Here is a 26,386-nt window from a genome sequence, read left to right on the forward strand (position 1 = left end):
AAAATCTGTTAAATCAGGCATACTGAACTTTCAACAGCTGTCATAAAAGCTGTGTGTATATATTTAATTTTTGTACCCGTGTCTATGATATTCGGCCAAGTCTTCACATTCACGCTGGCTGCCGCTTCTTTAGACCGCAAAGTCTTCATCAGGGTCTGAGTCGTGAGGATGCAGGCAGCTTTGCTCACCTAAAACAGACAACATGTGTCACCATGCTACATCTGAAAACATACATGCGTGCCATGCGCAAAAGAGTCGGACTCACATCTATGATCATCCGGACTGTGGGGAGAGTGGCGGCAAGGTTCTGTGGATGAGGAGGCCTGACGGTGACCGGAATGCAGCCAGCATACAGACAGCCATAAAAGGAGGCAATTAAGTCTATGCCTGTAGAAAAAAAAAAACATTGCTTGATAAAATCCACCAGTAGATAAAACAAATAGGTTTTCTATGTGCCATATTTATTATCCATGCAAAATAAAGAGCCTGTGCATTACTCTGTCCATTAATGTTTTAAATCATGGCTGTATATTCAGTGAATTTTCATGGGCCAACAAATAATACATCAATGTTTGCCTATAAAATTTAAACTGAAAGTGACCCTATCCTAACATGTACTACGAAAGTGAGATGGACGTCATTACCGGGAGGATAAAGCAGTACTACGTTGTCTCCGGTGTTAATTCCTCCTCTTTCCAGCAAAGCTGCAGTGATCTTCTCTGCTCGCTTGTGCAGTTGAGAACACGTGGCTGTGCTCACTGCTACACCCTGAAGGCCAAAGCAAGAAAAGTTTCAGTACAAATCGGTTTGACTAAATGATCAGTTATTTATTGGGGTTGTATGCGTGTCACCTTTGCATTCAGCAGCATATAGAGGACATGATCAGGATCCGTCTGTGCCCTCCACTGCAGGGCTTCAGACAGGAACTGATGCTGTAGGACAAAAGAGGAGCGTTCTCAACTTATTATTCATACAGAGACCTCAATAACACAAATCTTAGCCTTGAATATTATAGCAGGAGACACAAATCAACTCACAGCATTATTTTAGAACAACAGCGTTACTAAGCCAGCAAACAAAAGGATCTAAGGGGTTGTAGGTCACATAGTTTGTCTGTATATTTAAACACCCACAGCAGGACTCATGCAGGTAGCGGCAATAATGACCACACCATGCAGCAAAAGAGCAAGTGTATTTCTTCTGTTTCCAAAATGTTTCAATCAAGGTACTTGCGAAACTCAAAATGAGAAATTAAGCCACTTTGTTACATATAAATTGTGATGGATACAAAGTCATAGTTACATGAAACAAAGTCACAATTCTGAGATATTAAGTAGAACAAAAATTTCTTTAATACAAATATATATATATCTTTATGCGTGTTTTTCATCTTTAAGGCCATAAGGTTGCTGTTATTATGGCTGATTGCAGGGCAATTGAAGCTCAGCGCACACAAATAGCAGAGCGTTGCTGACATTCAGGCTTACCATGTTAGTGGGCCACACACAGAGCTACAGCCCCGAGCACAAGAGAAAAAGACAGACCAGAGCACAAGCTTAGAGGAGACCAGACAATCTCTCTTCATCCCCAGTTCTCTTTAAACTCTCTTTGTGTTGAGTTAATGAGACTATCATTTAAATCAGATCAAAAAGTGGAATCCCAGTGGTTTCTGGAGGCACTTAAAAAACTGGCTTTATGTTGCAAAATAATTTTAATAGAGTTAAAGTTGTGTTGTTATAGATTTTATACACCATCATCATACCCTGAAATTTCACAGGGATATCAACTGAGTTTACTAAGCAGTGGTCCAGAAAAATTTGGCTAACCTTTCTGGATTGCTCTTGATCATCAATGAGCCCAAGATCTCTCCCACTAGCCTGTGCGATCCTCTTTCCTGCCACCAGGTTGCCCACCATAATGGAGGCAGGACCGACTCCCACTGTGAAGAGATTATATTTTTATATCAAATTTTAGACAATGATCATTTTAATTGTTTTACAGATATGTGTGTGTGTGTGTGTGTAATAGTTACATTTTTAAAAAATAAAGTTCACATTTAAATTAATGAAGTTTATATTAAAAAAAACTAATAAATTAAGAAAGAAAAGGAAATAAATATAAAAGGACCATCTATAAACAACTGCAAATCTGACCCTCTTTTAAACTTCTCCGTTAGCTTGATGAAGATTAATCCCTTCATATTAGCAAAAAAACCCATCAATTCTTTAGGTTTTGATTTAGATGCAAATCAAGAGTACCTGGTTGCTTCTGCCTGGGTTTTGGGAGGTTGGTCACACACGTATGAGGGCACATCAGAATATTGCAAGGGTGCAGAGATCCCTCCAGAAAGTGCTGCTTGGTCTCAGAGACATGAATACCCCCCAGAGGAGTTTTGGGTAACGTGTTAGCAGGGACTAGGGCCAAACAGTACAGGCCCACCTGGTGGATACTGTCTATCGCCTGTGCAAAAAGCATGCAAAAAGCAGAGAGTCACGACACCTATTACTTTGAAAGAGTCAAAATCTATAAATTTATCTTTGTTATGCGCCTCATTACATTTAGCCTGTCAGCTCAGGTCCATTCATCTCAATGACCTACTTTAGACTAAGCTAAATAGATTTTAGTAAGGTCACTGAGGGTAACCTGTGTATTACCTGTAGAACTCTACTCATCCACTGGAAACTGTCCTCTTCATTGGCATCAGGCCTCTGCTCTGCCACAATCACTATTCGCTCATCATAGAAAACGGTGACAGAGAACACAGCAATTCTGCACACACACGAGACACAGTCTTAGTAAACCACATCACACTATGACATTAGTATAAACACTTTTACATGTAATCTGAAAGAGTTTGGTGTCATTCATACCTCCCTCTGTAGACAGTTTTGACTGGTTCCACAGCCAGAGCTGTTGCCACCAGGTCGTCTGCATTGTGTCTGCGCCCACTGACTGAAAGCAGACCCTCTATCTTTCCAACCACAAACACTAAACTTCCCTGAGGGCACAGAGAACAGCGTTTTCAATAACACGTCACAAATAAGCAAATAGGCTTTCTACAGGTAATCTTACTGGCCCCAAATGGTCAGAATTGTAATCTATGTACAATATACAGGTATGTGCCAAAAATTTGAACATCGAGGGAAAGTCCATTTATTTCAATAATTTGTTTCAAAAAGTCAAACTTGTAAATTATATTAGTTCACTACACACAAAGTGAAGTGACACAGCTCGTCTGCATTTCGGGGTCTCTGTTGACTCATCTTCCTCTTGACAATACCCCATACATTTTCAATGGGGTTTAAGTCAGGCGAGTTTGCCGGCCAATCAAATACAGTTATTCCATGGCTATTAAACCAGGTTTTGGCTTTGTGAAAAATCATCATCTCCAAAAATCTGTTTTGGCAGCGAGAAGCATGAAGTGCTCTAAAATGTCCTGCTAGACAGCTGGATTGACTGTGGGCTTGAAAAAAAGACAATGGACCCACACCAGAAGATGACATGGTTCCCCAAACCATCACTTTATCATAATATTCTAATTTTGTGAAATACTGGAAGTTTCACTTTTTAAAACAAATTATTGAAATAAATAGACTTTCCCTCTATATAAATTTTTTTTGGCACATACCTGTAAACAGAGATGTTTTAAAAATGCAACAAAGTCTACTATACTGTTACTTACCGGACCCACAAAACCCAACAGTCCAGTGCGTGTGAAGGGAACGTCTCCAATAGGGGTACCACCTGAGTTTACAGGAATTACCTGCAGACAGTAAGGTCAGTCAGACATTGTTCTGAATGGATGTTATGTGTATTGATTGTAGAAATATCTCTTCCTATGCATGTTATCCTTACCTCAAAAGTGTTCTTGGTCACCCCGGGTAGGCCGTAGTACATTGTGCCTCCAGCGCGTGAGTTCAGAACTATCTCTCCGATCTCATCAGTCTTACAGAGCATGGGCGGCCCATCAGGCTTTACAATACACATCAGCGCTGTGGTTCAGAAAGAAAAAAACAGTGCATTGCAATGACGGTGAGCAATCAGAAAAATTTGATGCATGAATTTGGTTTGGACGGTGTTAATAAACACTGCATTTGTGCATGCTGTTAAAAAGATTTAAATTGGATATAGTTTTTTTCTGATGTATTGCATGAATAATCTGTTGCCAATACCCATTAGTAGTTAGTAACTAGGTAGCAGTTGGTCTCAAATTTGGTAACAGGCCACATCATGCACAAATAATCTACAGTGAATTTTTTAAAATTGATTTGGAGTCTCACCTCCAGGCATGACATGTCCTACATCTTGCACAGTAAGGGCAGAGTTCTTATCCTCAGTGTTGACCCGAATCACCCCGTGACTGAGTCCTGCCATCGACAGAATCGCCCTGGCAGGGAGCGGAGCGCCCTGAACACCAGGCCTAAGAGCATAAAACCCCTTTAAAGCCTATCTATGGCAATTAGGTGTATAATGATGATGTGTATAACTCCTGATACATGCAGGTACCTGCGAATAGCGACCGTCATGGCCTCAGGAGAGGAAGCACATGGACAGATCATCTCAGGTTTCAACCCATGAGACTGAAACACGTTGAGGAATGCATCACATGAAGAGACAGACCCTAAGACAGAAATATGAATCTTTCATTTGCACTGAAATACAGAAATACAGCCACTTCAAGCTATTTCTCACAGCTTGTTTACTCACAAGGATTGGCTCCGTCAGCTACAATCAGCATGCGCAGGGAAGACAGATTGGTGTCTTTCTGATCTCTGTGAGCCATCATAGCCCAGTGCAGATCTCTACATTTCACCAAGGCCACACGAGCTGTGTGTACACACACGCATGAAAGACATTTAGATATTGTAGCAAGAAAACAGATATTGATATTTCGATAATGTGCCATGAATAAAAATAATAATCTTTCTAGATTATTGCCCATCAGTCGTTTGCTGAAACAATTATATTCACATACGTTGAGGATGCTTTTACCTTTGTGAACATGAACTCTCTGCACCCAGGACAGCGGACAAGCCTTCATGACAGAGTATGGAACACTAATAGTGTGGATCCTGTTCATGACACTCTGTAAGAAAACACGAACACAAGGAAGTTAAACACCGACAGTCATGGGGGGAGTTTGGAAAACTGAAATGACTCACAAAACATATATTCAGAGGAATCATACTCACTGTCAGAACTCCATGCCAAAGACCTGAGTCTTTCTTGAAATCCAGGACATTAACTAGTGTTTCTCCTAAGAAAGAGAACAGGAACATACAATTACTTCTGAAAAAGGTACATTACTATAATAGCATAATGTTTAGTAATATTACATTAAATTAAATTATATGGTGTTATCATAAACTAAAACAATTAAGAATCATTTTCGATACCTGAAAAAAAAAAAATTAAATTAAAAATGAGAAATTAGTTGCCTTGGCCACTATCTGAAATAAACTAGTTTATGTCAGCTGCTAAAATTTAAGCACTTAAACTAGCACATAAGAAAAACTACAATTTAAATCTAATTCAAAATTGCAATAAATTCTATAATACTAAAATAACACTCATGGCAAATATTAAATCAATTTACACCTACACTTATAGCATAAAAAATATTCTAAAATTACACAGACTAAATAAAGATAAGTCAATAGGTCCAGATTTAACTATTTTTCAGAAGGATGAAGACTGGATAACAAGTGTAAAAAAGGGAGAAAATTTTCCACTTAATATTGCTATTCAGAAAAATTATCTAATTAGTATAAACCTAATTGAATAATCTATGACTAAGCACCGGCTATAAATTAATTTCTCTAACTTAATTCCAGAGCCAAGCATCGCTCTGTGCTGTGCCACTGCAATAACAGGTTTCAGTGTGTTTGTTGTACAGCAGCAGTGTAGCGTTCACCTTCACAGTAATTACAGGCCTGCGTTAGAGCCTGACAGTGTGTCAGCATGGAGATCTTCGATACAGCCACTCCCATCACTGTACCCTCCTTAGAGGCCTTGTACTGAAAACACACACATCACAGAATCAGACAGACTGAAAGGATTCTCACTCCTCTAAACAAACGTGTGCTCTCCTGCCTGCACTGACCTCTATGTAAGCAGTATCAGTGTTTGCAGTAGGTATGTGCGGCTGCCAGTCCTTGGAGGGTTTGGTAAGATACTTGGTATCAGTGACCACCCATTTGAGCCGAGGCCATCCTGTAAGAAAACAGGTTAGACTTCCATTCTACAGCTTCAAGAGAAAGCTTAATGCTGAATTTGATAAAATAAAAAAAAAGCAACAAAGAAAGCTAACCTTTAAATTGCATTATTTCTCCATTCTGGGTCTTTGGAAGCCCTTTTAGACACACTTCACTAGTGAGAGCGAGACCCACGCCGCAGCTGCCCAATAAAAAGCCTATCTGCTGACTTCCTGCATCCTAAAAATCAGACGAACAATTGTGAACACTTCATCTAGCCAATATCACGTTTAAAGAGTTGTCTCTCTCATACCTTCCGAGATAAAGGCACCTCTATCGGGACAGGAATGACCTCGGCGAGAAGGCACCCATAAAAGGCCACCCAGAACATCCCAGGGTCACTGTTGGGATAAACTAATGCCACCTAAAGGAAGAAATATGGAAAATAAGCCATGGCCTTAAGCTGAGAGCAGTATGTGATCACAGTGTACCAAGTGTTGAAATATTACTCTATCTCCAGGTTTCAGAACTGGTTCATTTTTGGTGCCAAGTTTGTTTAACAGAGTGTACGCCAACTTCAGACTGCGACTCCACAGTTTACCTACAGAAATCAAGTGAAAAGCTCAGACAGATAATAAATATCGTAGCATATGGGTTTTCGTTTTTGGTAAACTGTTCCATTAAAACAACACTTTACCATAGGTAAGGGTGTAGAGTGGTTTGCCAGTGATATCCAAGGCAGTAAGGGCTGGACTCTTGGCCTGTGTGGCTCCCCAACGTGCCAGTGCCGCCTGCAGAGCTGGAGGCCAGTTACTGACCACCCCTAGTGGCTCCCCCTTTACTGGAATGATCTGCCGGCCCTCTGGCCTGGGTGTGTTGGGATCTGGCTGGGGAACTGTAAGTAGAGAAGACAAAGCATATAGTTACAGTAAGGTCTGAGGACTGACTCAAAATCTGGGACTAATTCTAGGTCACTAATCAGGTAAACTCATGACACTTTGTAAAGATGGTCAGATTATCTGGCTTCCAATGAGGCTCTTTGAATCATGCAGGGTAACATGATAATCAGGGTCTTCAAAAAGTTGTAAGAAATTATATTGTGTGATAATTTATTAAAAAAAATGTTTAGCTAAATTATAAAAGAATTAAGAAGCTAAATAAAAGCATTTTCCACATATTATGACAATAAAAAAAAAAAAAAAAAAATGTAGTACGGGATCAAAAATGGCATCATACCTTCAACAATCTCTTCAGAGTCATCCAGGAAGAACTCGCTGAGCGGAGGCCGTTTGGGTCTCTTTAACGTGTTGAGCAGCTGTTGTATTTTGGTGGAGACACGACTGTGTGCTGGAACACCTGTTGACAGAAATATTCTCATTCACCATATTACTGGAATGTGAGCTGGTCAAAGGACACCATATGGAACAGACAAGAGACGAAGCAAATACAGATGATTAAATCAGGAGGTTTGTCACGACATGCAAGCTGGAACAACACACAGAATCATACAGGAAGTCGGAAGGACAAAACCACTGGGTGTCACTGCACTGCACTAAACACCCCTCCAACCCCTACCTTTTCCTACAGTCAGATGGCATCGTGAACAAGGAGAAAGCCAAAAATATTAAAACGTTAACAAAAAACACAAAACAACCGTGTCAATTTACAGTCTCTCTTAAAAAGGCACTGACAGGAAACATTGTGTTGCTAGTGATGCACTAGTGATGAACCAGGATCACTTTTAGATTTAACAAGAAGTGAAAAAAGCTATTCAAATCAATGAATTTACATTATTTTTTTTAAGTCGCTTGTATAAGATAAAGAGGGGATAAGGAGTTTCAACAAAAACAAAAATTTTCAGCATGAGCTTAACTGGAATTAGTCATAAAACACAAACCAACCATCAACTATTATTATAACCAATACATTTTTAAAATTCTAATCAAAATGTAATTTTTAAAATCAACTCAAAGATAAACTGTAATCATATTTTCTATTATTTAGTTATATCTACACATTTAAAAAAATGAATTTATGATTAATTTGATAAAAATAATATAATTTAATATACAATTTTAATAACAGTTAATTGGCTATCTATCAAAGGTTAATATTTAATGTTATTATGGACATTCTAGATGAAAAAACTACTATTGGGTAAATACAGTATCACACAAAAATGCAGACTAATAGGAGTACATTAATTAGAGTTAGAAATGCTGAATTAAATGAAATAAACACCTTTAAAAAAGTGTTATGTTATAACACAATATTTTCCTTTCAACACAGAGATACAACTGTGATGTTGCCCATACCGCCGGCAGTGTCCATCATGCTGGAGCGGCTCTGGCCGCGGCTCATGCCCCTCACTGCGATGTTGGGTGGCAGGTCCACTCTGGAGTTCCTGTCCTGAGGCACTGTGGACGTGACGTCAGGCGGAACGCTGCTGCTCTCTGCAGTGAGGACACATGACAACACAGTGATTCATCCGGTGAACCCGTTCACATGCTCAATATGAAACACAACTGAACAAACAGGTTTGATTAGTCCCATTAATGCTGACTGATTTGGAAATTAAGATTTGCTACTGCTTTGTTTTGCCTTGTCCAGGTTATTAGAAGTCAAACAGTGCCTACGTAAGTACGAGACAACTATAAAACTAAAGCTCTTTTGTATGTCTATTACATGTGTGTGTGTGACTCATTATCCTGCAGTACCTATGCGGGTGTGTGCCAGCACGTCAGCAAGCACGCTGGTCTGCCCCTGGCTGTGGCTGTGGTTGTGAGTCTTGCCGTCTCCATGAGAGAGGGTGGAGGAGGCAGAGGAGGAGGTGGAAGAGCCCTGGACAGAGCGGTTGATCCAGTACTCGGGACTCTGGAGATTTTGAGCCAGCATTGCACTGATTGCGGCCTGACGCCTCCGCAGGGAGCCCTCGTCCTCTGACGCCGAAGATGTATCTGTGGCGACACATACACAACAACAGTTTAAAAAAAAGACATTTTAGCAGAGAAACTAAATGCATACAAGACAACAATATATTGCATTAAGAGTGTATTAGCAGTAAACCTCTGGCTAAATTTTATTAAAGGAAATCACACTTGCTATCTATCTATCTATCTATCTACCTATCTATCTATCTATATGTGTGTGTGTGTGTGTGTGTGTGTGTGTGTGTGTGTGTGTGTGGTCAGGGTGTGCCCTAAAGGTTCGGAGTGTGCCTGTGTTTTCTGAGACTCTGCTGGTCAGTGAGATCTGGGCAGAAGGAGCAGCAGAAGGCTTGTGGGCGAAGTGGGACCCACCGGGAGGCGTGCAGTTTTCCGCAGGAGACTGGACGAAGGCTGAACGACGCTTAGTGGGCATGGGAAGGGCCATCTTCTCCTCTTTATGCCTGGCCAGAGCTGCCTGCACGGCCTCTGTGTGGATATCTATCAGACGGACGCGAAGGACAATGAGAGAATGATCAGTACAGAAAGGCAAACGGAGAGAAAAACAGTTACACAATGCCACATGACAGGAGGCAGATGAGACATGCAGCAATGTCACCAAACAGTGACTGTAGTTGCTAAACTGACTCATGTAGAGACAAAGAAATGTCTCTTTGTGGTGACAAATACATTAGAGAGCTACACAGAGGCATTCAGTAACACAATGTACGTTTATTTGGGCCTGGTTTGAGAAACGACTCAAGGTTTGGCTGGTTAGTACCTTTTGGTTTATGCTGCAACTACATAATAAAAGAGGCAAAGCATCTTTCTCCATTGCTAATCTTCCAAATATTACAGATGGCTTGCCTTGTAAAAATTTGAGGCTTCCTTGGGTCAGTCTCAAAAAGTAACTGTAGAAATAATAGTAAATTGCTACTCCAAACTCATAAGTGTCTTCGGTAGAGAAGAACTTTAAGTTGTTACTTTGTTTTTTCTGCACACAAAAAGTGATCTTGTAACTTCATAAATGTCATATGGACTATTTTAATGAAAGTGAAAGTGAAGTCACTTGTGGCCAGGTACGGTGACCTACACTCTGCATTTAACCCATCCAAAGAGCACACACCAAAGCTACGGTGCCCGGGAACAGTTGGGGGTTTGGTGCCTCGCTCAAGGGTCTCACCTTAGTTGTGGTATTACAGAAAGCTCTTGGATTTGATCGAAAATATCTTAATTTGTGTATCAAAGATAAACAAAGTCCTTACAAATCTGGAATGACACGAGTACCAACATACCAAACCCAAATTTTTGAAAAGCAGTTTCCTGGCAAACTTATTTTGTTTACCTGACCGGTAGCGGTCATCACGTGTTCCCCCGCTGCGGTGAGCTCGGTGTTGCCGTGGGGCGGCAACAGGGACGGCATTAGGGGTAGAGGTAGGGTCTGAAGAAAGGCCCACATCCAAATCTATAAAGATCACAGAATGAGTAAATAATATTGAGGGTGAGCAAATAACCACAATAAGCTGTAAACATATTTATGTTTTATATATACAGTATTAGGATAAAAATTTGACGCAGACAGTGCAGGACAGCAGGGGGTGAACTTTAACTTCAAAGAGTTAAAATGGCACCTTTGAAGACACTGGCACATTTGATACCAGAGGTTTAGAGTGAAAACATATCTACACAACAAATATGGCTACATATCCCGAATTAGATATTTGAGGGTCAAACCTACATTGTGTAAACATCCTCCGATCTTGTATGCAATGGTTTGTGTAAGACATTAAATATGAGGTCACACATATTAAAACCCATCAGTATAGTGAACTCACCCGTTTCAGATCCTTTTTCAATGCTTCCAGTGGGCTGCTGATTACAGGAAGCTTATATATATGTGTTTGTTTGTTTGTTTGTTTGTGTGTGTGTGTGTGTGTGTGTGTGTGTGTGTGTGTGTGTGTGTGTGTGTGTGTGTGTGTGTGTGTGTGTGTGTGTGTGTGTGTGTGTTTGTGTGTTCATTAGCAGACCAGAAAGAGCCTGCCTGAGAAGTGTGGTGGCATGATCGGAATAGAATCAAATTACTCAATGCTTCCAGACACGAAGATGATTTGCTATTGGCTGCTTTGGCCACAGTTTTATTTCAAGTGTTCGTCTTATTTTTAAAGTGCAGTCTCTTAATGAAGAGGCTGATGCCTTCAGTAGGTGAAGTTCTACAGATCACCATTAGGGAGCAGCATGGAGCCGCACATTTGCAAATAATACAGAAAAAATAAAAATGAATCTCAGACACGTATTTGATAGAACTGGGTTAAAATAATTAAATGTCACAGATGTCAAACTTCTACATTATATTTAATTGACTCGACCAGTGTGACGATGGCATTAGTTGGCAAGCAACAGAAGAAAAAGAAAGGAGGATGAAAATTAGTGGGCAGGAAGTCGGTGTGGTGAGTCTTACTTTGGGTCTGTGGTACAAACGGTGCGAGAAGTTTAGCTCGTTTCTTTTCATAGCCCTTCTGTGTGATGTCACCTGTAGAAACAAAATATAAAAGACACAAATATATATTTAGTTTGAGAAGTGACGGGGCTACACAACTAAAAACCATTAGCTGAGCTTACTGGCTTTGTGACGACTGCTGAAGAGACAACATGCACGATAAGTTTCTCGCAGTGTATTTCACAATTAGAGGTTATTGCAAAAGCAAAGCATCCCTACTATTGCTCATACTTGTGGTTAACTTGTATCTTAATGGTTTTCTTCTGTAGAACACAGAAGAAAAAATGCTAAAGAGAGAGCCTGTTAAGGGAATTGGAGCTGTCAAGTTCCAAAATGGCAAAATAGCACCACAGAAGCACGATTTAATTATTGCTAAATTATTATTTGTCATTAAATGTTTTATATTTTTCAGCTGTTTTCAATTCTATTTTGCAATTTTACCATTATAATATTTATTAATATTTTAATTTGTACATTTTAAGTTTATTTAAATATAGCATATACTTTATGATTTTATGTACTTGTCATTTTTATTATTTTATATATCCATTTTGCTTTGTTATTTCAGTTTTAGACATCGTTTTGTTATTTGCCAACAAACATTTCTAATTTTAATGTGCTTACATTGAACTATTTCAATTAATAAAGAAAGTTTAATAGCCTAGTACTGATTAACCATAACACTGCACAAGGCTATAAGCTATATTTGAAGTCTTCTGAAGTAACAGGACAACAAAAAGCAACATTCACTTATCTCCCCTTCCTATCCCATTTACACTTACACATATTGATCAAGCAACCACCTAAAGGTTGAACGGATGTGGATTGCATGGCTTTGTATATCCCTTACATAAAGCTATCAACTTCAGAAAACCTGGAAGATAATGATTTTGTCTGCTTTTCTGAAATGTTTATGTTTATTTGAATTAGTAGCTTGGCAGCCCAGATCCCCATTCACTTTCATTGTAAGGGAAACAGTGGCCTGTACATTTTCAACATTTTTTCTTGTGTCCCCCACAGAAAGAGGAAAGTCATAAGGTGTAAAACAACACGGGAGTGAGAAAATAATGACAGAATGTTCATTTATGGGCTAACGGTTCAGTAAAATTAAGGAAAAACAAACACAACAAGCAAAAAAACAGAAGGATGTCCATGTGAGTCACCATCACATGGATCTACCTTGATCCTGTTCATTTTCTCATTTCTCTTAAAGCAGGTTTTGGCTCCTCAAACTTACACAACGCACCCCTCTTATGCATATTCACCAGCACATACACGTGTGTCCTCTAAGCTGTGGTAAACAAGTGGCTCCTAAACTCCAGTGACACACGGCTGGATGAGATTCACACCTCAAGGCCCGTGGCGAGTGTGAGGCAAAGTGCGTTACGCAGCCAAATCGGGGCTAAACAAAACCAGGAGTGGCAGATCTGCTGACGACTGCCATTTTTCCAGAGGTTCCGACCAAGCTCCCGGTCATTTTCTAAACCAGATATGGTCCGTATACGAGACAGCTGTCAGCTTCAGGTGATAAGATTACACACAATGGTGTTTATGTTGAAAAAGCAACACGCAACATGTCAGCATGAACTTCGCAGACAAAGGAAGTGAAAAGGAGGCAGGTCAGAGGGGCCAAGTGGGCCAGTTCAGCTATGAGAGGGAAGCGAAGAAAAAAAAAAAAAAAAAGCAAGCCGAGAAAAGAGAGAGAGAGCAAGATGGCTCTTTCTGTGGTTGTATGAGAAGGGACGGGCCACATTGAGCTCAGACTTCATGCCTGGTTACTCTCTCTGCTTAAGAATGTGGCCTAGAAACACAACAGTCCTTTCCTGCCCCCTCTGCTCAGTATGCGACAGCTCACACACATACACACACAAACACACACACACACACACAAAATATTCCTCACTTAAAACATTTTACAAATTTTCAAAAGTATTGTGGTAGTTTCATAAAAAATAAGTTTAAACTACTGATGTTACATGACTATTATAACAATATCCTTACTGCTTATCTGGGCCTTGAACATGTCAGTTGTGTTGCTGTCTATGCAGGGTCAGAGAGCTATCAATTTGTGTTCTGCAGATGAACAGGTTTAGAGAGATTTCAGGGTATTGCTGTGGGTTGTTAACATGGTTTTCTAAAGAGCTGGTAGTTACTAGGGTATTACTAGGGTGTTAGCGGTGTATTCTGAATGCTGCTTACTGGCCTATCAAGTCAATGACATTCTAGTTATAGCTTGAGTTCTTCCTTCAATACAAAGGAACATTTCACCCAAAATAAAAATTCCCTCAATCATTTACTCACCCTCATGTTGTTCTAAGCCTGTACAACTTTTTCATCAGCGAAACATAAAAGATAACATGACATTTGTCCATACAATGAAAGCATGTGTTTCGAGATCGAAAGGGTTTGGAACAGCATAATGGTGAGCGTTCAAAAGTTTATTTGAGTTTAAGGATTTGATCAGATTCCTAAGCATAAGTATCAGCGACATTAACATAGATGCTGGTCTCAAAATCGCACTAATAAAGGGCTCAGCTAAAAACACTACACACACACACACACACGTGTGAGAGTGTAAAGCTGCTTTTTGCATGCGGGCAGCGTGCTGGGCATATGGAGGGATGGCTGACTGGAGTCTCATTGTGTGTGTGGGTGATGTGGGAGACTGATGTAATGCTGGGAGGGCAGCTGGGTCACACACACACACAGAGCAGGGTCTGTGTTCGCAAAACAACAGGTCCGCACAAACTGGCAGTGCCACTCCAGCACTAAGGGAGCTTTGTGCCCACTCCTTCTCCTCTAAAGAGCAAATCTTTCCCTTCCTTTCTAGCTTCCTTTCATCTGTTCGTCTACAAGTACCTGTCTATTTAAGCACTGAGAAATCATGCCTAACTGTAACTGATCGACTGACAAACTCGAGAGAAAAGAAACTTTGGTCTATTGTAACGACTGTGATGTCTCATACAAGTGTGTGTGTGTGTGTGTGTGTAAGGGTCAGCGCACAGGATATGAACATTACCCCACCCAGCGTGGCCTGCCAAAAGTGGTCCCAGTGTATTCATGGGGAGGAATGTGCTGATTGGATGATGGCTGGGGCCAACTGGCTAGCAGAAAGGCAATGGTGGCCAAATGGGATAGCTAGCCAGTTCCCTTCAGGACTCAAAACACAGACTTCACACTGAACGGACACACAAGCACACCATGAGCAGCCCCGATGTGCGTGTTTCGTCAAATACCTGTTTAACGTCCACACTGTTATCTGTGTCAGTGTGTCAGCGCTTGGATTCACCCTGCAAGCCTTTCAGGATTTGTGCGTGTATGTGTGTGTGTGTGTGTGTGTGTGTGTGTGTGTGTGTGTGTGTATTTACCATATAAACGCTCAGGCAAAGCCAGTAGCAGAGGAAATGATAAGCTTGTGGGGCTTCCTGCTCCATTGGGCCCTGGGGTGACTGGAAAAACCCATGAGCACAAGGGAGGAAGTTCAATGAGAACACACACTCTTACACACACACACACACACAAGAAAGTGAGGGCAAAAAACAAAGAACCCGACTAAGAGGGTGCTGAATACCCCACCACAGGAGTGCTGTGTTTTTTTTCTGCGGGTTGCTAGGCTTCAGGCTTTTGCGGTCTCTAAAATGAGGCGAAGGCCCAGAGAAAGACAGGAATATAAATAACTTTCCTGATGATTTTTCATAATCTAGCCCATGCTAAACATAATTCCCATCAGCTAACGGCTCTCATTCCACAACAGTTAAACAGTTGCAGAGGTGACGTTCTTGTTTAACTCGTACACCGAATGATAAACAAAGCTAGGTGAGGTTAAGTAAGTCCAAGCTACAATGACTAGTGTTTTAGTATTTCTATACTTCAAACTGTCACATTTAATCCAGTATGTTACTTTTCAAAATCAAAGTGATGGAACAGTTTTATTGGCAAGTGTTTGCACAGATCACAGACGCTTCAAGTACACAGAGACAACAAAGAGAATAAAATGCATATGTATATTAATAAATACACAAACGGACTAAATGTGTATGTACAGGTGTGCTATAAAAATAGTTTGAGTTGTGATTACTCAGATTTCTTCCAGTGTTTTTGTTGTTGTTGTTGTTGTTGTAATCGTTATATAATATTTGTTTAGTTATTTGACATTTAAATATACAATAGTTGTAAAACACTGAACTGCAAAAAGGCATTTGCACTGATTGACAATGATCTGCAATGAAAAAGTGACTGCAAGTTGATCTTTTCCAAAGCAATGTGAGATGATAAACAACCCCATCTACTGGGATTTCAACAATGTTGAGCAGTTTAATCTCACTGTCCATCAAAATGACCAACTTGACTATTCAAAAGATGATTTAATTCATGATTCATAGGTCGTATTTAGAATGATGTAATTTGATTTAATTAAAAATGAAATTAATTTGATTCAATTAACGATTCATTCATATTTTAAAAACAGCATGACACCGAACTTGTGATAATCTTTTATTGTGACAAATTTTCAAGCAAAACACGATAAATCGCACGAAAATCGATGACCTCCAGTGATTTAACGGCTGTCAGCGTGAACACCTTAAAGGAAGAACTTGAGTAGCTGAACTGTCAGGATAGCAACATACTGGAAGCAAACTTAAGAAAATTTACAGAACATAATTGAAAAAAAAAAAAAAAAATCATTAATAGAATATTTTTATAACAAAAAAAAAAATCTCTGGCAATACCTTTTAGTGATGACTCAACAAATCTGTGATCTGACTCTTTTAAAACCGGTTCACTGAAGCGAACAGGTCTTCCCAATAAAAGAAACCCTAAACGACTGTTCCCTACGTTGAAACACTTATCAAGGCTCTGTATACAGTCCAACTGATTTAAGAGGACTCTTTATAAACACCCTCACAAAAGCTGCTTAACAGTCGTTCAGTGTTACTCATAAAAACGCAGTGCCAAAGAAGAGGAAGAAGAAAAAGAAGAAGTGTCCTGAAGGCAGGAATGCGTATTTGCTGCATATTTGACTTCGACCAAAACTGGGCCAAATTTAGCTGCTGATGAATGTCACAGGGTGCAGGGGTCAGTCCAAAAGAATCAGCTGTTATTAAGACAATGTGATGAGCTGGTAAAGATATTAACAGACTTAAAGGCCCCGACTGGGCAGATGGAATGTGTGGAATTACACACGGATATGCGAACACCCACGTGCACACATACTCAGCACACTTTAAATCCATATTTCATCCATATGGTGCGGGGTTCAGCGATAGGCCTGCGTTGCTTCGTTTTCAAATTTACACAGCTATCAAGGTTTTCATTTGTCAGTGTACATATGCAAGTCCCTACGAGGGTGTTTTGAAAGCAAATAGGTTGCCAACATGTTCCCAATTATGCAACACTAACACTCTTGATCAAATACTTTGGGACTTAATGCTCAGGCACATTTCGCTGCATCCCAAAGTTCAAGTCTGTTGAACTCTGCCCAGCAAATCTGTATCATGTCAGGAAGCGTGACCAATAGAAAATCTGTGAGTCACGGTGTGAACTCTTAGCCAAAAGAAAAACGAAGTGTAACCCATCAGGAGTGCAGTGTTTCAGTGAAGTGGAGAAGATTGCATATGAAAATATTTCAATATTTTAAATACATTTAAATGGTTTGCAACACGACCGAAAATGACAACCACTGCAGACCAATCAATTTCTGCATATTTTTTGTAGTGGCCATTTGCACTGCTAACTACTATGACGAGTTTTTATGCAGGTGCAAGACAGGGTGTCTGGAGCTGATATTACTTCCTGTGAGCTTTCACAACCACGGTTACCAGCGCTCTCACGCTACATGCAAACAACCCGCCTACTGCATCTCATTTCAAACCACTCTACTCAACAGTGTGGATATCGAGGAATCTATAGCACTTAAAGGTAAAATGAGTGTGGCGGTGCTGGGAATCAATCAATCCTAATTCTGTTTGTGTGTCTGAAGTTTAAAGAGATGATCTGAATCAACTCAGGACCCAGCAGGGCCATAACGTAAATCTCACCCATACATGTAGTTTTATCTGCAATCTGTGATCACATGAGGGGGACAACCAGAACAAGGTGTTGATTGTAGTGGGTGATTTCCGGTTCTTCGTGTAGGGGCGATATTCTGGTCTGTAGCTTCGGGAGTGAAAAAAAGCTCCTGGTGAGCAGCATAGAGCACTGATGAACAAACAGTTAGGATGCTAACAAAAAAACAAACAAAACAAAACAAAAAAAAAATCCGTCAAGCCATGCTAACTGATTATTTCCCTAAAGTCTCATGAAATATCCCAAAAACCAATCGAGCTTCTAACCTAAACAGCATTCTTTTTTGTTTTTTTGTTGTGGTTTATGTAGGTAGCTCACAAGGTTTGAAAACACAGTCATAGTCTCTTTTGAATCTAAATGTTTAGCATTTAAAAAATGTATTTTTAGGAGACAAACATGCTGCAAAAGAACGAAAATGAGGTGACCAACAGCCTAAGGTGGTTGTAGCATGATCGTGGCCTGTTTTTTTTTTTTAGCTCAATGACATTTAACATTTACGTTTCAAAATAAAAATGAATTATTATTATTATTATTATTAAATCTATGATTATGTGCTTTATACTGATAGTAATTGGCAGGTTTCACAGGCCAGGATTAAGCCATAGTTCAATTAGGACATTTAAGTAATTTTCTAAACACTACTGGTGTGTATCTTGTGGCAAAACAAAAACACTGATATATTTTAAAATCAGCCCGTGCAAGTTTCGTCTAGTGGAAACAGTTCAGACTTACATTGTACTCTAGGACTAAAATGCCTTGTCTGTGAAACGGGGGGAAGAATTTAAAATTAAAGCAAAACATGATAATCGTTTTTATTATTATTATTATTTTATTATCATATGCTAAAATAGGTAATAATTTTAAAATGACCTGTACAATGCCATTTTTTCTGCTGATTCTTGGCTAGAATCAATGGTTTTTGTACCCTCCCTATTTAAATTAACAAACAAAGAAAAACTGATCTTCTATTTAATGTCATTACATTTCTTGTGAACCTTGTAACTATTTTTTTGTTGTTTATTTTTAGCAAAATAATACTTAAATTCTTTGTATTTTAATTTATTTTATTTAAATAAAACTGCACTACCTTCTGAACTATATTAATAAATTATACAGAATATTATCATTGTATCAATAAATATGAAAAATAAAATATAAATAAATAATACAGTATAATTAAATCTTAATACGTAATACTGTCTTATTTAATTGTTATGTAGCAGATTATCAATTATCATAGTATATATATATATATATATATATATATATATATATATATATATATATATATATATATATATATATATATATATATATACTATTATCAGTTATGATTATTATTAATGAGCTTGGCTCTGTACTAGAAGAGCTAAAGATAAAGTCAAACAGGCAGAGAGGCAGGAATTCCATGTAATCTGTATTTAATCCTGTATTTAAGAACTCAGTTCAGAAGAGCCAATGAGGCTACAATACAGAGCTACATCCTGATACAATCACCTTATTATCAGGGTCGGAAAAGTAAAAGCTGACTGTCTGAACTACAGCTTGTTTCATGTAATAAGAGACCATTAGCTCTAATGACAATTAGACTATGTGACTATTAGACTATCAGACTGATTATACTTCAGTAGAAAAAGAGAGTGATAATCATCCCTGTTTAAAGAAACAGGAAGACACACATCCTTCAGTGGGTTGGTCTTCAGTAGAACAAGCGAGATCAGTCATAGTTAAAGCACCAAACAAATCAATAATCACACTGACCTTTGAGATCTGCTGGTTTGTAAAGCACACCGTTTAAAGAGTAGTGTCACTAGCATTCAACAGGCTGACACTCTCCATCACTGAAGTGCTCACAGATGTGTTCCTGCTTTCAATATTTACACACCGAGGCAGTTCAACAGCCATCAACGGCTCAATAAAAGCTCTGCAGTCCCAGTAACAATGAAACACCCCACCAAACCTGCGTTAGCATCAGGGGAATGCTAGCTATTTAAACAATGTGTGAATTTAGCCACTAATCCTCTAAATAAACGAAAGTCGGGGGAGAATTTTCCACTGAATGTACTAAAACAATAACATGGGCCTGTGTGAATGGTATGATTCACTCTCTGATAGAAAACTTGGCGATATGAACGCGTCATAGATAGAGGAACATCTACTGTAAATCAAACACAGGATACAAAACTGAGTCACCGCACTACATGGGCGTTCACTCTGACAAAGCAACTCCGAATTATTCCTTTTGAATTCATTCAGTGTGCAACAACTACCAATGGGAGGGCAGACTGAGATTGTGGTACAACGGTACAAAAAGTAAAACCACAAAATTTAAACTGTAAGACGCCAATATTTCGCAAAACTAGGTCCCTGCCAACAGTCTCTTTCATCTATCTATCTATCTATCTATAATCACTTTTATATATCCATAGAAGTCTGTCTGGCACATATATCTATAATCACTAACTATACATCCATCCCTTCCTTCCATCTAGAATGTATATATAAACGCATCTATCCATCTATCTATCTATTTACCTACCTACCTAGATCATGGGTGCTACACATGGCCTGCATTGCAGCACATTTATTTTTGATAAGTATGTGTGTCCGTGTTTCAGACTATTGCAGACACATCCCTATGGGGCTCCGGCCTCATTTAACCGGCTAAATCAGGACACTGCACCTCGATAAGCTTCCCCAGAGCGACTAATGAACAGGCCATGCAAGGGTGTGTCTTTGGGAGACTTTAAGAACATGTGTGCGTGTATACTTGTTCGTGCATGTGAGGGTTACAGTCTCTCTAATGCAGATGAACATGGACCCCAGGGAGCCGGCTCAGTTGTAGGGCCGTGAGAGAAACGGACAAGCCTGAACTAGAGCTAAACTGCCGAGGGTCAGCATGATTATCTCTTCCATAAATTCCCTTGGTTTCTAAGACAAAAACATCATCCAGTTTCCCAAACCACAACATTCATAAGAGACCAGACTGGATCCCTTCTTGAAACCTCTATAGTGCTTTAACTTCTGCCAAACGTACTCTGTCCCACATCAGTTCCCCAAAACACTTTCACAACAGCCATAATACATCACAATGACAACAAAACGGAAATGACTAAACAATGTTACATTCATATGATAGCCATGTGTGATGGATGATTCACACAGAAGCTGTAATGGAAATGTTTAGAGTTGATTAGAGTTGGTCTAGAGGGGGCAGTTAAGGCATCACAGGCCCAGCAATAAGGTTGTTCCAAAAAAGGAACTTAATTGTGATGCCTCCTAAGAAATCTCGTACAGACCGCGTACCTTACTGAAGACGCAACACCAGAATGCACTGCGACAATCTCAATACAAAAAAAACAGTAAAATATTAATGCATAATTACCAAAAAGCATAGATTAAAACCAATAAAAATATGTCTTCCATGTATATGCATCGATGCATAATCTTCCTGATTAAATGAAAATCGATTTTTAGTGCCCTGAGCACCTCGCATTATGAAGGCTATTTAACTAGAGAGTATCAAATCAGTGACTTATGGATCTGACCTTTAGGAGGCAGCTGCCTATATAAGCGGTGAGGCAGCTCACTAGGTTGAAGCTAAAACAGAGCTGATGTGTCCGGTTCATCCAAGCTTGACTGGAGTCATTTAAAGTGTCAAGGTCAGACTCTAAGGGTCATAGTAAGGCTTTTGGTGACCTCTGTGACCCTGTAAGTCCTCTAGCAGAGGCAGTCATGGGAAAACACGTGCTCCTGCCTCTAAGTTGTCTACAAGTACATCTACAAATCCAGAACACTCCTCTGCCCTGCAGCTAAACCTGATCTCATATAAACTCACAGATATGATGAGTCTCAGCACAACACACACTAACAAAACACACACACAGAAATGAGAAGTTAAATTTTAGATTTATCCAGTTCATGTTTTTGGCATTTTCCAAAAAAAAAAAAAGGTGTGTGAGAAGGTAGAGCGTGTCAGTAAGATAAAATTTTCATAAAACTCATGCAAGAAAATACTATTTTTGGTTAAACATAAAAGTAAAATGATATATTAATAATAACAAAAATGTATTTTATACAGTCACACTGAATGAATATTTGATGGCTAAAAAAATTAATTAATTAAAAAAAAAATCTACTTCATGAACAAGTCACTTTTTATCCATGCATGACCTCCATAATTTATAAGAAAGTATGCTGGGTCAAGCCCTAGTGTGTCCCTGCGCGTATGACATCTAAATCTTCCCCAAACAGAAAAAGGAGGTTTCATGTCGCAACTGGATGTCTGGAGGGCTTTGTTTTCGAGATGTCTGGCGTGACAGACGGTGGAATCAACGCCGCACCACTGACTCAAAGATTCTGTGTAACTGCACTGATATCTGACTACAAATTAAGAGACAAACCCATCCAGTTGAACAGAACTACAGCTGGGCAACACATTCAACACAGGCCAGTTAAAGTTAACCAGTGCTGTGGATAAACCACCTCACACAAACACACACAAAACAAACAGCAGGAGGTGGCAATGGGCACGTTCCTCTTCTATGCTCAGACGATTTCTTATTTTCACTTTCTCATTATCAGCTAATAAACCACTATTTGAAATCCAAATTTTTTAACCATGTTTTTTTAATTACAAACATTTAAGGGCCAAAGTGTGAAAACAGAAAAAAATTGATGAGAACTGAATTATTTTAATAAAAGTACTCTTCAAGAAATAATGCTCTTAAAGGGTTAAAAAAATAGACAATAAAGACCTACCACAGAAATATATTGGTCACAACATATTGTACACTGAGAAAACAGCTAACATATAGTATTTTTTTTTTTTAGAGTGCAGTACCGAGCATGGTCTAGAGTACATATCTGGGTTTAATGTTTAACTGGTGTGCATTCCATAAACAAAAATAGTAAGAAATAAAATAAATAAATATTTACTTTCTCAAACCTAGCTATGCTATTAAAGTAATTTCTCAAACCACTCTCCTCAAGAAAACATCCAGCCTTCAAGACCACATAAACATGAGGAAGCACAGAGGCATGTGCTCTGACAACATGACTTCTCACAGACAAATGTAGATTCATAGCATTTATCAAAACAATCCCACTCCCTTTCTCCCATATCTCTAACTGAAGTGGGATAAGACAAAATTTTCGGCCTCCAACTAACAGTTTCCCAAGCGAGTGAGCGTTGCTCACTCCAAACTGTTTACACGGAAAACTATGACATCATCGAGGCCGGCCCTGTAAGAAAATAGCTGATTAAACATGACCAGGAGGGGAAAGCCCTGCTTTCAGGATATGTTAACTAAGACTGCTGTAAATACACACTGATACATGCAAAAGTTGGCTGATCATTATATCAGAGTGTATCATAAGGCGGCATGGGATTGGTTGAGCTGCCAAGCTCTTACACGTCCTGGGCTCCATCCAACACGTTGGAGACATGGAACAAGTCCCCAAGCAACAGGGTGTGTCCACCGGGAGAAGAGCGGGAGGAAGGGAGAGTTTCATTGCGAAACAAGCACATGCTAGATCCTCATTCATTTCTTGCCACTTCGTTACGTCACACCCCCTTGAACGCTTCTAGGTGGAACCTATAGACAAGCAGATGAGTCATTTGACAAGCAAACCACTAGATGAGCCATAAGAACTGGGATATATCTATGAGAAATATCTTCCAGGAAATGAGGGAGAGCCAATGAAAAGAGGTGATTGGCAGGTCTTCCCACCTTTTTTTTTTTTTTTTTTTTTTTTTTTTGAAAGGAATCAATTTCTGTCACCAGATTTAATGATGTTTACAACAAATTGCAGATCACACGAAGAAAAACCTTGATGTTTGACAGCTTTATGAGACGGCAAAGTGCCAAGACATCTCAACTGCTGACAGAGTTCAGGGATCTGAGCAACCACACCTTTAAATATCTCCAGCTTTTGTTCTTCTGTAGCCTCAGTAAACTACACTAAAGACACTGAGTCATAGTTAGGTAGTGGACACCTGTTACATATATAAACGCTGTATAAATGGAATAGTTCAACCAAAAATGAAAATGACCCCATAATGTACTCACCTCCAAGCCATCCTAGGTGTATGTGACTATTTTCTTTCAGACGAACAGATTCAGAGTTTTTAGAAAAAGTATCCTGGCTCTTCAAAGCTTGGTAACCCTGGTGGATATTGGCCATTATTTTGAATCTCCATAACTCATATATACCCATCATAAAACTAACCTATATGCCTCAGGAGGGTTAACACATGTCTTCTGAATTTAGCAAATTTTTCTGTTTGTTTGTTTTTATTCCTTTAATTTATATTGGTCCTACCTGCTCCAACCAAAGATGTCACAAGTTAGATTCACAACCCATTTTACTACCGAAATGTAATACTTATATTGCATTTACAAGTGCAGCAGCTTATTGAATAAGGGAAAAAAAACACATGCTAATCTACCAGAAATTGACGTATATAGTTTTGGCCTTCTTGAGTAGTGACAACATCTTGCCAGCCCTTCTGTGGCTCATGATGTCACACTTAGATTTAAAATTAGACCGTGTAGAGCTCCTGTTAAAATGCTTAAAAAAGTGGCGACACCCTCCACCAACAATCGAGTGCTCATAATCTGATTCAGCAGGCCCGACTCCAGCACAATGACACACTGAGAACAGACAGAACGAGGAAACGAGGGAGGGGAGGAAGATATGGGAGAGAGGATTAGAGCTGAACTTTTGTTAAAACATAAGAAAGGTTATTTTATCCAAGTAGACGGTTCCTTAAATCTGTTTTTCATTACTCATGGGTTAAAGTCAGTTCACAACAACATAGGCCAGAGTAGACAAGACAAGAAACAACAAATCAGAGAGAACGTGAGTGTTGTGACTCACTCCCGACCAGGTCATTTGCTAGCAGAACAATAAAAGTAGTGATAGACTGACTGATTAATCGGCCAATAATTAGTCATTTTGAGCTTAACGCCATCATATAACCAAACCCACTGGGCCGATTCTCAGAAATGGAATCAGACAAAAGTCTCAATGAATAATGGCTTAATATATTTTAATTTAGTGCTTGAAAAACAACCAGACTGAATTTTTGACTAACATGGAACGAAAACAGCCCTGGCATCTTGGCGGCACATGGTCAACCTCTAAACAACAAATTATGCTGCGTTTTATTATACAACATATTATGCAACTCCCACAAGTGACTTGTGAAAGTCATACGTGCATCTGAGAAAAACGGCATGCAAAGTTTCGACCCAGAACCTCCCCTTCACCTATATCATGACAGTCAGGTAGATCTGAAGTCAAACAAACTGTTGTAAAGAAGCTCTGACTGAAACCTGATGTCAGTGAACGTGACGTGGGAATTCAGGAAGGATCTGTCAGCACTTGCCAGTCAGTTCACACTAACTTTGGGCCTTCAGGACAATGGTGTGGTTGAGCAATGAGAGGCAAAACAACCACCGCAGCTCACATGTCAAGCACCAAGAGCTCAAAACTCAGGTTAATCCGGTGTTTGTCTGAACTGTGAGGGCACAATCCCTCTTTCCTGAAATGTAAGATCTCATTCAAGGTGCTTTTACTCTAAGAAGAGTGCAAAGCAAAATCCCACAAGGCATGTGTGCAAATCAAGCAAACACAACAGGACAAATGCAGGGAAAACAGGTTCTCACAGTCTGAACGTGTGTGAAATGCTTTTCCCTGGAGGGAAGCGCAGGATGGAGGGATACAAAAACAGGAGTGTCCCGGGTGCTTTGAATAAAAGCTGTAAACAAGGCTGAGGTTTGGAAACAGCAGTAGACTTAGGACTAGAGAAAGCTGGTCTGTAAAGGCTCAGATTTTTTCCTCCAACAACTGCAAGACATTCTGTAAACAACTTTGTCTGGATTTAAATAACCCAGATCAACTTTGTGGATTTAAATAACTCAGAATGTACTTTTTGGGCATCATCTGTAAATAACTTGCCAAGTAAGACTTGGGTCTTATGCATTTTTGCGTAATTCCAAAACAAACCATTTTACATCATTTTACTTTTCCAAAGAAGTTCGCTTATATCATTATTCAAGGTTTCTTAAACTGTGCAGTTTTCCATCTTATCTACGAATCTAAGAAAAAGGCTGTTGTTGTGACTCCTATATGTAAATGAGCTTAGTTTTGATGGTTTCAGCTCTGAATAGGAGATAATGTGTAAAAGCATGTGATAATATGCAGGCCCAGAAACTGATGTTTGGAGTAAACTCTGGAATTCTGTTCAAAAGTTTGTGGTCAGTAAGATTAGAAAGGAAGTTTTTTTTTGTTCACCTTGGTTTTTTTTTGTTTTTGTTTTTTTTTACAGCCCTACATACCCTTTCTGCTGGAATGCCACTCTCTAGTGAACGTGTATGAGAGCTAGTGAAAGCTAGAGATTATGCTTTATGAAGTTTAATATATAGATATTATTCTAACACAAACGCATCGATTCACTTCAGAAGGCCTCTATTAACATCCTGGACTTTTTATGATAGGTGGATGCACCCGATGTGTATTTAATATTTATTCAAGTTATCTAATATTTTGATAATTTCAATAATCAATTTTTTTTTATAGAATTAAATGGTTTTTGTCAATTGAAAGTGTGTAGGCCCTTCTTGCATTGTCATGCTGTCATATTATGGTGGCATAAAAGAGTCTTAAAACCACAACAATAATGCTTATTCCTATTATTT

At 39.2% G+C, this 26,386-nt stretch overlaps 1 protein-coding gene across 4 annotated transcripts in view; it reads right to left on the bottom strand.

The window, feature by feature from the left end:
• The window catches only part of dip2ba (disco-interacting protein 2 homolog Ba), a 37,630-nt gene that overhangs the window by 4,893 nt on the left and 6,351 nt on the right, over positions 1-26,386 (bottom strand). Inside the window, exons 2-30 of one of the 4 annotated variants that reach the window (XM_043225013.1) lie at positions 11,577-11,648; positions 10,464-10,583; positions 9,494-9,619; positions 8,912-9,151; positions 8,510-8,647; positions 7,770-7,775; positions 7,431-7,550; positions 6,892-7,089; positions 6,704-6,795; positions 6,508-6,618; positions 6,311-6,434; positions 6,104-6,213; positions 5,915-6,017; positions 5,193-5,257; positions 4,993-5,086; positions 4,708-4,827; positions 4,507-4,621; positions 4,281-4,420; positions 3,856-3,992; positions 3,683-3,763; positions 2,871-2,998; positions 2,655-2,769; positions 2,259-2,460; positions 1,827-1,939; positions 1,488-1,511; positions 852-932; positions 645-768; positions 266-387; positions 77-188 (exon numbers count right to left, since the gene is read on the bottom strand). In XM_043225013.1, the coding sequence (XP_043080948.1) occupies positions 77-188; positions 266-387; positions 645-768; positions 852-932; positions 1,488-1,511; positions 1,827-1,939; positions 2,259-2,460; positions 2,655-2,769; positions 2,871-2,998; positions 3,683-3,763; positions 3,856-3,992; positions 4,281-4,420; positions 4,507-4,621; positions 4,708-4,827; positions 4,993-5,086; positions 5,193-5,257; positions 5,915-6,017; positions 6,104-6,213; positions 6,311-6,434; positions 6,508-6,618; positions 6,704-6,795; positions 6,892-7,089; positions 7,431-7,550; positions 7,770-7,775; positions 8,510-8,647; positions 8,912-9,151; positions 9,494-9,619; positions 10,464-10,583; positions 11,577-11,648 (3,333 nt within the window). The remainder of the gene's footprint in view (positions 1-76; positions 189-265; positions 388-644; positions 769-851; positions 933-1,487; positions 1,512-1,826; positions 1,940-2,258; positions 2,461-2,654; positions 2,770-2,870; positions 2,999-3,682; positions 3,764-3,855; positions 3,993-4,280; positions 4,421-4,506; positions 4,622-4,707; positions 4,828-4,992; positions 5,087-5,192; positions 5,258-5,914; positions 6,018-6,103; positions 6,214-6,310; positions 6,435-6,507; positions 6,619-6,703; positions 6,796-6,891; positions 7,090-7,430; positions 7,551-7,769; positions 7,776-8,509; positions 8,648-8,911; positions 9,152-9,493; positions 9,620-10,463; positions 10,584-11,576; positions 11,649-26,386) is intronic. The other 3 variants (XM_043225014.1, XM_043225015.1, XM_043225016.1) reach the window with 3 other exon arrangements.

The sequence above is a fragment of the Puntigrus tetrazona genome, chromosome 23 (assembly GCF_018831695.1).
Source record: "Puntigrus tetrazona isolate hp1 chromosome 23, ASM1883169v1, whole genome shotgun sequence".
NCBI lineage: Eukaryota > Metazoa > Chordata > Actinopteri > Cypriniformes > Cyprinidae > Puntigrus > Puntigrus tetrazona.